General features: G+C 38.2%; 1 protein-coding gene across 1 annotated transcript in view; it reads right to left on the reverse strand.

Annotated features, from left to right (window-relative positions):
* The window catches only part of LOC110526966 (transcription initiation factor TFIID subunit 4), a 111294-nt gene that overhangs the window by 59571 nt on the left and 37780 nt on the right, over positions 1-13943 (reverse strand). Inside the window, exon 9 of the mRNA XM_036980974.1 lies at positions 588-757. Within this exon, the coding sequence (XP_036836869.1) occupies positions 588-757 (170 nt within the window). The remainder of the gene's footprint in view (positions 1-587; positions 758-13943) is intronic.

Here is a 13943-nt window from a genome sequence, read left to right on the forward strand (position 1 = left end):
AAAGGAGGTGAAAGAACTGTTAAGTGCACCAAGTTTAAAATGAGGGAGGGCAGAAAGGAGCGTCTGCTCCGGCCTGGCCTGTAACCTCCCATCAGGGGAAGTAAATCAAACTGTCTGTCTTTACTGATGACACTACAGATGCAGAAACAACAAGGAGAATACAAGAAAACACAAAGCTAACAGATTGATTTCATCACACACAGACAGGGGTATGACCTATATTTTCTAAACCAACACACGTTTGAAGGAACATGATTCTGTTTGGTACACGTTCATGAATAAATTCCAGATCAATCTGAAGATAATAATCACTATGATGAAAATGAAGATCAGCATCATTGGCAACACTAGATGATAATGGAATTATTATTATGGACCTGGAGATAGTACTAACCGTGAAGACAACAATACTGTACATGATTCCACCTCAATTCTCTATCATTTAATGACTTTAAAGACTTACTGTGTATGCAACTTCTAATGTTCTATTGTTGTGAACAAGTCCTCATCATATACAATATGGGTATTCTCCAGAGGTTTCTCTAGTGAGGGTGTCATCATGTACTGTAGTAGTGTACTGTCCGTACCTGTCTCCAGGATGCGTCTGTGTAACAGGCCCGGGTGAAGGAAGGCCTCATCTTTACAGGAGCGGATGTGTGTCCCCACCAGCTCAGAGTTGGTTGCCAGGATACGAGCGCTCTCTTCATTCAGGTTCACCCCCGCCATGGACGCCACATCGTTAATGTCATCATCATCCCTGGAAACAAATAGATGGAGGATTCATGTTTTAAGGGTTCTACAGATGTAGTTTTTTTCTGCAAACTTGTAGTGTATTTGAGTTTTAAAAATAAACCTAAAGTTGTCATTTCCACTTAGAAATGTCAGACTTGTTTTGCGCTCATGAAAAATGTATCAACCCCGACAAAGATTTAAATGAATTATAATCCACATAATAATTCAAATGTCCTGTTGCTGCAGGACTATTTTCCTGCTGTAGCAAACTGGCTCAACTTAAGAGCCTACATCTGTACATTAGCTCTTACAACAATGTCTGTATAAAACAATACTATATGTCTCCCTTTTACAGTATTAGTTTGCATGTCCCTATAGACAATTACAGGGCTGTTCCTGTGGAAAAAGGACTCTGATTTTCTCATTTCATTCAAGGTGCAATCGTACAGGGAATGTAGTGTATGCACTTGCATTGTTATGATTCAGAGGTGTATAAGCTGCTCATAATAATACACTATTTTAATAGGTTTTATTCCATCCAGAGTCCATTTGAGTCAGCATATAGTAGGGTTGACAATGTTTGGATGGCGGGGAGCTGGGTAAGGATGCACAGGAGGATTGGAACTGCTGTGTGATGAATCTGGCAATATACTAATATCAACAAACACTGTATACAGACCACTCTGCTGAGAACAGCAATATCATCCAGTACACGTCCAGTGGAAATATCCACCACCATTTTGATTCACAACACGAGCTGGCTTTTCAATACATTGTTCATTTTCTTACGTTTGAGCTTTTTTAGAATTCATATATAGGTTTGGATAACTAATATGTATTAGATATCGTATTTGAGGTAAAGAGTAACAAGGGGATAAAGGACCAATAAGACCTATTGAGGTCAAGGTCCTCCCCAAGGATGACCATTATTAAAATAATAGAGTGTCTGACCCAAACAGTTCACCTTTAATTCTAGTTGTTGGGTGAATCTGAAATTGACAGTCGCCAGGCCTAAATCCTCTTTCTAGTCTCTATGAGTGAGTGCTAATGACTACTGTACCCTAACAGGGGAACGAGTGCTGTGGTAACCTAGTTGTGGCTGGCAATGCCCTTAGCTGATCATCCATGGAAATACTGCCTCCCTCCCTCGTCCGCTGGGCTGGAGGAACTACTGAGTGGCGGTGACAGAGGGCACAGAGATCCACAGAACACACACAGGGCAGCCGGACACTCCCTCCCTCGCCCATTCCATCGCCTCCCCTCTAAACTAATTGGTGTTCGCACCGCCAGCATTCGCTGGTTCTGACCGTCAGTGTTGTGGAGAACAAGGCAGCACGTTGATGCGTCAGCGGCAGGCATCGCACCCCGCTGATGTCTTCCTGTTCCTCTGTAATGTGACGAGCACCTATATGAGTCCTGACATCCCGGCAGGAGGTTGACAAAGACGATTAGAGCTCCTTCCTGCACCAAGAGATCTCACTAGACCCTCTACTCACCCTGCCAGTCCCAGTCCTACTCTCTCTGAGTCTAATAATGAACCTCCATGTAGAATCTACCCAACAACACTCTCATGATACAGGAGAGTACTATGTTATTATTATATCTCTCCCTCCTACTGTAGGCTATACATCTTCATCTTCACCACCGTCATCTTCATCAACACTCAACACCCTGGCCTCCTAACCTCATTATCCATTAAATAAATAAACCTTACATAAATCATCATATGTATTGATGATTAAATCAGTTACACAACACAACTAGTGGACATGCTAAGTTTCTATGCAAACAACTACCTTATTCCTTATTCTTAATAGCACAGCTAGATGTCTCCTGTGTGTGTGTGTGTGTGGGGGGGGGGGCTACAACCAAACGGAAATGCAATACATGGTTGACATTATAAGGAGTGAATTAGATATGAAACGCACAAGAACAACAAAAAGATTCCTGAACGAATGTACAGTACCTTCTCCTCTCACTAATAAAGGTGAGATGAAATTAGGTTCCACTGTGGAAGAAAAGACACCTCTCAATGATTGGTTTGGCTTTGCTGCGGGACATGACACCGAGAGCAACATGAATACTTATTCATGTATTTTCCATATCAAGCCTGGATGGGAGAGGGCACGCCATAGGTGGGGAGTTGGATTGCCCTGCCATTTAGAAGGTGCATGTGTATGTGTGGAAAGGGGGCATCCAATCCAGGATCCAGGGCCAGACAGGGATCGTCTCTGATACCTCCCCCCAGAGTGTGCCCCCTGTGCCAAGGTAGGGGTCGTCCACCGAGCCATCTGAGTGACTAACATCCCTGACACCCCTCCATGTAGCTAGTCGTACCTCACAGTGAGTGAGACACACACACATAGTCACACACACACATAGTCACACACACACACACACACAGTCCACTGCAGCTTCCTTAGTTCCTCAATGTGCACTACAGCCTGTCGCTTTAGACAACGCTGACTGCTGCCAATATGTATCAAAGCCAGTTTACTGCAGTTAAGCACGTTCCCTCACTGTGTGTCCGGCCTGGTCTGGATGTGAATGAGCTGGATGGGGGCCGGGGTAGAGGGACGTATGCCCCAGACCAGACATAGAGTGGGCTCACCGCTGGCATTTTAACCTTTATTTAACTAGGCAAGTCAGTTAAGAACAAATTCTTATTTACAATGACGGCCTAGGAACAGTGGGATAACTGCCTTGTTCAGGGGCAGAACGACAGATGTTTACCTTGTTAGTGCCTGGATTCGATCCAGCAACCTTTCGGTTACTGGCCCAACGCTCTAACGTCTGAGACGGCTGAGAACTAGGGGATGAGGGCCGGCTGTGATTAAAGCGGATGTTGGGTGTTTACAGAAAGCATGGAGACCATCTGCTTCCACTCAGCAATGTAAAACAACTGTCTGTCTGTCTGTCTGTCTGTCTGTCTGTCTGTCTGTCTGTCTGTCTGTCTGTCTGTCTGTCTGTCTGTCTGTCTGTCTGTCTGTCTGTCTGTCGTCACCACAAAGCACACTGGAACTCACATAACAACCCATCACAACCCATCAAAACACATCACTACACAGAACAGCACATCACAACACAGCACAATGCAACACATCACAGCACAACGCAGCACAACACATCACGGCACATCACAATGCAACACATCACAACGCAGCACAACACATCACAGCACAACGCAGCACAACACATCACGGCACATCACAATGCAACACATCACAACGCAGCACAACACATCAATGCACATCACAACACAGCACGGCACATCACAACACATCACAACACAGCACAACACAGCACAACACAACACAACACAACAGATAAATAAATACATAGGTCAAGGTGGAGTCACTAGAGGGGTTATGCCTGGTTGATTATTTTTGGAGCATGTTTGACTGGTTATAAACTAAATCTCTGAGATCATAGACTATTCAACCCCTATCCACTTATCTACTCAACCCTAGCATTATATTCTTTACAAAGGGAAACAATACAAATCTGATGTTATACAAAACACCATCTACATAGCACAACACTGGGGAGTGGAAGGAGGGGGGAGCATTTAAGATCAAACAAAAAAATGCCTACAGTACAATCTCAGTATCATCACTATTTTAAGGAGGGGGGAGACTCCCACCATCCCTCCCAATTTCTGGCCTATTGTGCACCCATGCTGGGAGGGAGTGGCTGAGAGTGCTCTGAGGTGAGAGGATATACACGCCACAGGGCTCTGTTCCAACATGCTCTTATGTCCTCAGGAGGGGAACAGTATAGAGGTACATACAGCCCTGCCCTACCAGGGACTACTACACTACACAGCCAGACAACAGGGATTCCTAATCCATGTCAACCAGCAGAGTAGAGGGGTAGTGCTGGTGAGGATATAGGAAGCCTATTTGATTGATCTGACATGAAACTAGTGTGTAGACTATGTACTGTATGGTTAGCCAGTATAGTGCACTGCTAGGGCAGGGAGGCAATGCGTGGTTTGTGTAAACATGGAGGCAGAAGCACCAGAGGGAAAAGGTTGTCAGTAACAAGCAGCCCTGACAGCTTAATTATCAAGGCCACTAAAGATTTATTGGTTTATCAATCAGGGCCCGGGGCGGCTAATTTCCCCTCAGGAAGGGAGGCCATTACCATGAACCCGGTGGCCTACTATGGGCTCGGAGCCAGTGGTGTAAAGTAACTAAGTAAAAATACTTTGAAGCACTACTTAAGTATTTTTGGGGGGTATCTCTACTGTACTTTTACTCACCTACATTCCTAAAGAAAATAATGTACTTTTTACTCCTTACATTTTTCCTCACACCCAAAAGTACTCGTTACATTTTGAATATGTAGCAGGACAGGAAAATGTGAATGCATACGCACGCACACACAAACTACGATGTGCGCAATCACGCATGTACACACACACATAAGCACCTATACTTATAGGTCAGATCGTAAAGAACATTTTTCATGAAGACGTTTTTTGCAAAGATGAAACGAGCTGAAGAACCTGGAAGGAGGGTAACCATAAACACCTATATTAACAGGGGGTAACCATTAACATCTATATTAACAGGGGTTAACCATAAACATCTATATTAACAGGAGGTAACCATAAACACCTATATTAGCAGGGGTTAACCATAAACACCTATATTAACAGGGGTTAACCATAAACATCTATATTAACAGGAGGTAACCATAAACATCTATATTAACAGGGGTTAACCATAAACACCTATATTAACAGGAGGTAACCATAAACATCTATATTAACAGGAGGTAACCATAAACATCTATATTAACAGGGGTTAACCATAAACATCTATATTAACAGGAGGTAACCATAAACATCTATATTAACAGGGGTTAACCATAAACACCTATATTAACAGGAGGTAACCATAAACATCTATATTAACAGGGGTTAACCATAAACATCTATATTAACAGGAGGTAACCATAAACACCTATATTAACAGGGGGTAACCATAAACACCTATATTAACAGGAGGTAACCATAAACATCTATATTAACAGGGGGTAACCATAAACACCTATATTAACAGGAGGTAACCATGAACATCTATATTAACAGGAGGTAACCATGAACATCTATATTAACAGGGGGTAACCATGAACATCTATATTAACAGGGGGTAACCATAAACATCTATATTAACAGGGGGTAACCATAAACATCTATATTAACAGGAGGTAACCATAAACATCTATATTAACAGGGGGTAACCATAAACACCTATATTAACAGGAGGTAACCATAAACATCTATATTAACAGGGGGAAAACCATAAACATCTATATTAACAGGGGGTAACCATAAACATCTATATTAACAGGGGGTAACCATAAACATCTATATTAACAGGGGGTAACCATAAACATCTATATTAACAGGAGGTAACCATAAACATCTATATTAACAGGAGGTAACCATAAACACCTATATTAACAGGGGGTAACCATAAACATCTATATTAACAGGGGGTAACCATAAACATCTATATTAACAGGGGGTAACCATAAACATCTATATTAACAGGGGGTAACCATAAACATCGATATTAACAGGGGGTAACCATAAACATCTATATTAACAGGGGGTAACCATAAACATCTATATTAACAGGAGGTAACCATGAACATCTATATTAACAGGGGGTAACCATAAACATCTATATTAACAGGGGGTAACCATAAACATCTATATTAACAGGAGGGTAACCATAAACATCTATATTAACAGGGGGTAACCATAAACATCTATATTAACAGGAGGGTAACCATAAACACCTATATTAACAGGGGGTAACCATAAACATCTATATTAACAGGGGGTAACCATAAACATCTATATTAACAGGGGGTAACCATAAACATCTATATTAACAGGGGGTAACCATAAACACCTATATTAACAGGGGGTAACCATAAACATCTATATTAACAGGGGGTAACCATAAACACCTATATTAACAGGGGGTAACCATAAACACCTATATTAACAGGAGGTAACCATAAACATCTATATTAACAGGAGGTAACCATAAACACCTATATTAACAGGGGGTAACCATAAACATCTATATTAACAGGAGGTAACCATAAACACCTATATTAACAGGGGGTAACCATAAACATCTATATTAACAGGAGGTAACCATAAACACCTATATTAACAGGGGGTAACCATAAACACCTATATTAACAGGAGGTAACCATAAACATCTATATTAACAGGGGGTAACCATAAACACCTATATTAACAGGGGGTAACCATAAACACCTATATTAACAGGGGGTAACCATAAACATCTATATTAACAGGGGGTAACCATAAACATCTATATTAACAGGGGGTAACCATGAACATCTATATTAACAGGAGGTAACCATAAACATCTATATTAACAGGGGGTAACCATAAACATCTATATTAACAGGGGGTAACCATAAACATCTATATTAACAGGGGGTAACCATAAACATCTAAATTAACAGGGGGTAACCATAAACATCTATATTAACAGGAGGGTAACCATAAACACCTATATTAACAGGGGGTAACCATAAACATCTATATTAACAGGGGGTAACCATAAACATCTATATTAACAGGGGGTAACCATAAACATCTATATTAACAGGAGGTAACCATAAACATCTATATTAACAGGGGGTAACCATAAACATCTATATTAACAGGGGGTAACCATAAACATCTATATTAACAGGAGGTAACCATAAACATCTATATTAACAGGGGGTAACCATAAACATCTATATTAACAGGGGGTAACCATAAACATCTATATTAACAGGAGGTAACCATAAACATCTATATTAACAGGAGGTAACCATAAACATCTATATTAACAGGGGGTAACCATAAACATCTATATTAACAGGGGGTAACCATAAACATCTATATTAACAGGGGGTAACCATAAACATCTATATTAACAGGGGGTAACCATGAACATCTATATTAACAGGAGGTAACCATAAACATCTATATTAACAGGAGGTAACCATAAACATCTATATTAACAGGGGGTAACCATAAACATCTATATTAACAGGGGGTAACCATAAACATCTATATTAACAGGGGGTAACCATAAACATCTATATTAACAGGGGGTAACCATAAACATCTATATTAACAGGGGGTAACCATAAACATCTATATTAACAGGGGGTAACCATAAACATCTATATTAACAGGGGGTAACCATAAACATCTATATTAACAGGGGGTAACCATAAACATCGATATTAACAGGGGGTAACCATAAACATCTATATTAACAGGGGGTAACCATAAACATCTATATTAACAGGAGGTAACCATGAACATCTATATTAACAGGGGGTAACCATAAACATCTATATTAACAGGGGGTAACCATAAACATCTATATTAACAGGAGGGTAACCATAAACATCTATATTAACAGGGGGTAACCATAAACATCTATATTAACAGGAGGGTAACCATAAACACCTATATTAACAGGGGGTAACCATAAACATCTATATTAACAGGGGGTAACCATAAACATCTATATTAACAGGGGGTAACCATAAACATCTATATTAACAGGGGGTAACCATAAACACCTATATTAACAGGGGGTAACCATAAACATCTATATTAACAGGGGGTAACCATAAACACCTATATTAACAGGGGGTAACCATAAACACCTATATTAACAGGAGGTAACCATAAACATCTATATTAACAGGAGGTAACCATAAACACCTATATTAACAGGGGGTAACCATAAACATCTATATTAACAGGAGGTAACCATAAACACCTATATTAACAGGGGGTAACCATAAACATCTATATTAACAGGAGGTAACCATAAACACCTATATTAACAGGGGGTAACCATAAACACCTATATTAACAGGAGGTAACCATAAACATCTATATTAACAGGGGGTAACCATAAACACCTATATTAACAGGGGGTAACCATAAACACCTATATTAACAGGGGGTAACCATAAACATCTATATTAACAGGGGGTAACCATAAACATCTATATTAACAGGGGGTAACCATGAACATCTATATTAACAGGAGGTAACCATAAACATCTATATTAACAGGGGGTAACCATAAACATCTATATTAACAGGGGGTAACCATAAACATCTATATTAACAGGGGGTAACCATAAACATCTAAATTAACAGGGGGTAACCATAAACATCTATATTAACAGGAGGGTAACCATAAACACCTATATTAACAGGGGGTAACCATAAACATCTATATTAACAGGGGGTAACCATAAACATCTATATTAACAGGGGGTAACCATAAACATCTATATTAACAGGAGGTAACCATAAACATCTATATTAACAGGGGGTAACCATAAACATCTATATTAACAGGGGGTAACCATAAACATCTATATTAACAGGAGGTAACCATAAACATCTATATTAACAGGGGGTAACCATAAACATCTATATTAACAGGGGGTAACCATAAACATCTATATTAACAGGAGGTAACCATAAACATCTATATTAACAGGAGGTAACCATAAACATCTATATTAACAGGGGGTAACCATAAACATCTATATTAACAGGGGGTAACCATAAACATCTATATTAACAGGGGGTAACCATAAACATCTATATTAACAGGGGGTAACCATGAACATCTATATTAACAGGAGGTAACCATAAACATCTATATTAACAGGAGGTAACCATAAACATCTATATTAACAGGGGGTAACCATAAACATCTATATTAACAGGGGGTAACCATAAACATCTATATTAACAGGGGGTAACCATAAACATCTATATTAACAGGGGGTAACCATAAACATCTATATTAACAGGGGGTAACCATAAACATCTATATTAACAGGGGGTAACCATAAACATCTATATTAACAGGGGGTAACCATAAACATCTATATTAACAGGGGGTAACCATAAACATCTATATTAACAGGGGGTAACCATAAACATCTATATTAACAGGGGGTAACCATAAACATCTATATTAACAGGAGGTAACCATAAACACCTATATTAACAGGGGGTAACCATAAACATCTATATTAACAGGGGGTAACCATAAACATCTATATTAACAGGAGGGTAACCATAAACACCTATATTAACAGGGGGTAACCATAAACATCTATATTAACAGGGGGTAACCATAAACATCTATATTAACAGGGGGTAACCATAAACATCTATATTAACAGGGGGTAACCATAAAAATCTATATTAACAGGGGGTAACCATAAACATCTATATTAACAGGGGGTAACCATAAACATCTATATTAACAGGGGGTAACCATAAACATCTATATTAACAGGGGGTAACCATAAACATCTATATTAACAGGAGGGTAACCATAAACATCTATATTAACAGGGGGTAACCATAAACATCTATATTAACAGGGGGTAACCATAAACATCTATATTAACAGGGGGTAACCATAAACATCTATATTAACAGGAGGGTAACCATAAACACCTATATTAACAGGGGGTAACCATAAACACCTATATTAACAGGGGGTAACCATAAACATCTATATTAACAGGGGGTAACCATAAACATCTATATTAACAGGGGGTAACCATAAACATCTATATTAACAGGGGGTAACCATAAACACCTATATTAACAGGGGGTAACCATAAACATCTATATTAACAGGGGGTAACCATAAACATCTATATTAACAGGGGGTAACCATAAACATCTATATTAACAGGGGGTAACCATAAACACCTATATTAACAGGAGGTAACCATAAACATCTATATTAACAGGGGGTAACCATAAACATCTATATTAACAGGGGGTAACCATAAACACCTATATTAACAGGAGGTAACCATAAACATCTATATTAACAGGGGGTAACCATAAACATCTATATTAACAGGGGGTAACCATAAACATCTATATTAACAGGGGGTAACCATAAACATCTATATTAACAGGGGGTAACCATAAACATCTATATTAACAGGGGGTAACCATAAACATCTATATTAACAGGGGGTAACCATAAACATCTATATTAACAGGAGGTAACCATAAACATCTATATTAACAGGAGGGTAACCATGAACATCTATATTAACAGGGGGTAACCATAAACATCTATATTAACAGGGGGTAACCATAAACATCTATATTAACAGGAGGCAACCATAAACATCTATATTAACAGGGGGTAACCATAAACATCTATATTAACAGGAGGTAACCATAAACATCTATATTAACAGGGGGTAACCATAAACATCTATATTAACAGGGGGTAACCATAAACATCTATATTAACAGGAGGGTAACCATAAACACCTATATTAACAGGAGGTAACCATAAACATCTATATTAACAGGGGGTAACCATAAACACCTATATTAACAGGGGGTAACCATAAACATCTATATTAACAGGAGGTAACCATAAACATCTATATTAACAGGGGGTAACCATAAACATCTATATTAACAGGAGGTAACCATAAACATCTATATTAACAGGGGGTAACCATAAACATCTATATTAACAGGGGGTAACCATGAACATCTATATTAACAGGGGGTAACCATAAACACCTATATTAACAGGGGGTAACCATGAACATCTATATTAACAGGGGGTAACCATAAACATCTATATTAACAGGGGGTAACCATAAACATCTATATTAACAGGGGGTAACCATGAACATCTATATTAACAGGAGGCAACCATAAACATCTATATTAACAGGGGGTAAACATAAACATCTATATTAACAGGGGGTAACCATAAACATCTATATTAACAGGGGGTAACCATAAACATCTATATTAACAGGAGGCAACCATAAACATCTATATTAACAGGGGGTAACCATAAACATCTATATTAACAGGGGGTAACCATAAACATCTATATTAACAGGGGGTAACCATAAACATCTATATTAACAGGGGGTAACCATAAACATCTATATTAACAGGGGGTAACCATAAACATCTATATTAACAGGGGGTAACCATAAACATCTATATTAACAGGGGGTAACCATAAACATCTATATTAACAGGGGGTAACCATAAACATCTATATTAACAGGGGGTAACCATAAACATCTATATTAACAGGGGGTAACCATAAACATCGATATTAACAGGGGGTAACCATAAACATCTATATTAACAGGGGGTAACCATAAACATCTATATTAACAGGAGGTAACCATGAACATCTATATTAACAGGGGGTAACCATAAACATCTATATTAACAGGGGGTAACCATAAACATCTATATTAACAGGAGGGTAACCATAAACATCTATATTAACAGGGGGTAACCATAAACATCTATATTAACAGGAGGGTAACCATAAACACCTATATTAACAGGGGGTAACCATAAACATCTATATTAACAGGGGGTAACCATAAACATCTATATTAACAGGGGGTAACCATAAACATCTATATTAACAGGGGGTAACCATAAACACCTATATTAACAGGGGGTAACCATAAACATCTATATTAACAGGGGGTAACCATAAACACCTATATTAACAGGGGGTAACCATAAACACCTATATTAACAGGAGGTAACCATAAACATCTATATTAACAGGAGGTAACCATAAACACCTATATTAACAGGGGGTAACCATAAACATCTATATTAACAGGAGGTAACCATAAACACCTATATTAACAGGGGGTAACCATAAACATCTATATTAACAGGAGGTAACCATAAACACCTATATTAACAGGGGGTAACCATAAACACCTATATTAACAGGAGGTAACCATAAACATCTATATTAACAGGGGGTAACCATAAACACCTATATTAACAGGGGGTAACCATAAACACCTATATTAACAGGGGGTAACCATAAACATCTATATTAACAGGGGGTAACCATAAACATCTATATTAACAGGGGGTAACCATGAACATCTATATTAACAGGAGGTAACCATAAACATCTATATTAACAGGGGGTAACCATAAACATCTATATTAACAGGGGGTAACCATAAACATCTATATTAACAGGGGGTAACCATAAACATCTAAATTAACAGGGGGTAACCATAAACATCTATATTAACAGGAGGGTAACCATAAACATCTATATTAACAGGAGGTAACCATAAACATCTATATTAACAGGGGGTAACCATAAACATCTATATTAACAGGGGGTAACCATAAACATCTATATTAACAGGAGGTAACCATAAACATCTATATTAACAGGGGGTAACCATAAACATCTATATTAACAGGGGGTAACCATAAACATCTATATTAACAGGAGGTAACCATAAACATCTATATTAACAGGAGGTAACCATAAACATCTATATTAACAGGGGGTAACCATAAACATCTATATTAACAGGGGGTAACCATAAACATCTATATTAACAGGGGGTAACCATAAACATCTATATTAACAGGGGGTAACCATGAACATCTATATTAACAGGAGGTAACCATAAACATCTATATTAACAGGAGGTAACCATAAACATCTATATTAACAGGGGGTAACCATAAACATCTATATTAACAGGGGGTAACCATAAACATCTATATTAACAGGGGGTAACCATAAACATCTATATTAACAGGGGGTAACCATAAACATCTATATTAACAGGGGGTAACCATAAACATCTATATTAACAGGGGGTAACCATAAACATCTATATTAACAGGGGGTAACCATAAACATCTATATTAACAGGGGGTAACCATAAACATCTATATTAACAGGGGGTAACCATAAACATCTATATTAACAGGGGGTAACCATAAACATCTATATTAACAGGAGGTAACCATAAACACCTATATTAACAGGGGGTAACCATAAACATCTATATTAACAGGGGGTAACCATAAACATCTATATTAACAGGAGGGTAACCATAAACACCTATATTAACAGGGGGTAACCATAAACATCTATATTAACAGGGGGTAACCATAAACATCTATATTAACAGGGGGTAACCATAAACATCTATATTAACAGGGGGTAACCATAAAAATCTATATTAACAGGGGGTAACCATAAACATCTATATTAACAGGGGGTAACCATAAACATCTATATTAACAGGGGGTA

The sequence above is a fragment of the Oncorhynchus mykiss genome, chromosome 6 (assembly GCF_013265735.2).
Source record: "Oncorhynchus mykiss isolate Arlee chromosome 6, USDA_OmykA_1.1, whole genome shotgun sequence".
Lineage (NCBI taxonomy): Eukaryota > Metazoa > Chordata > Actinopteri > Salmoniformes > Salmonidae > Oncorhynchus > Oncorhynchus mykiss.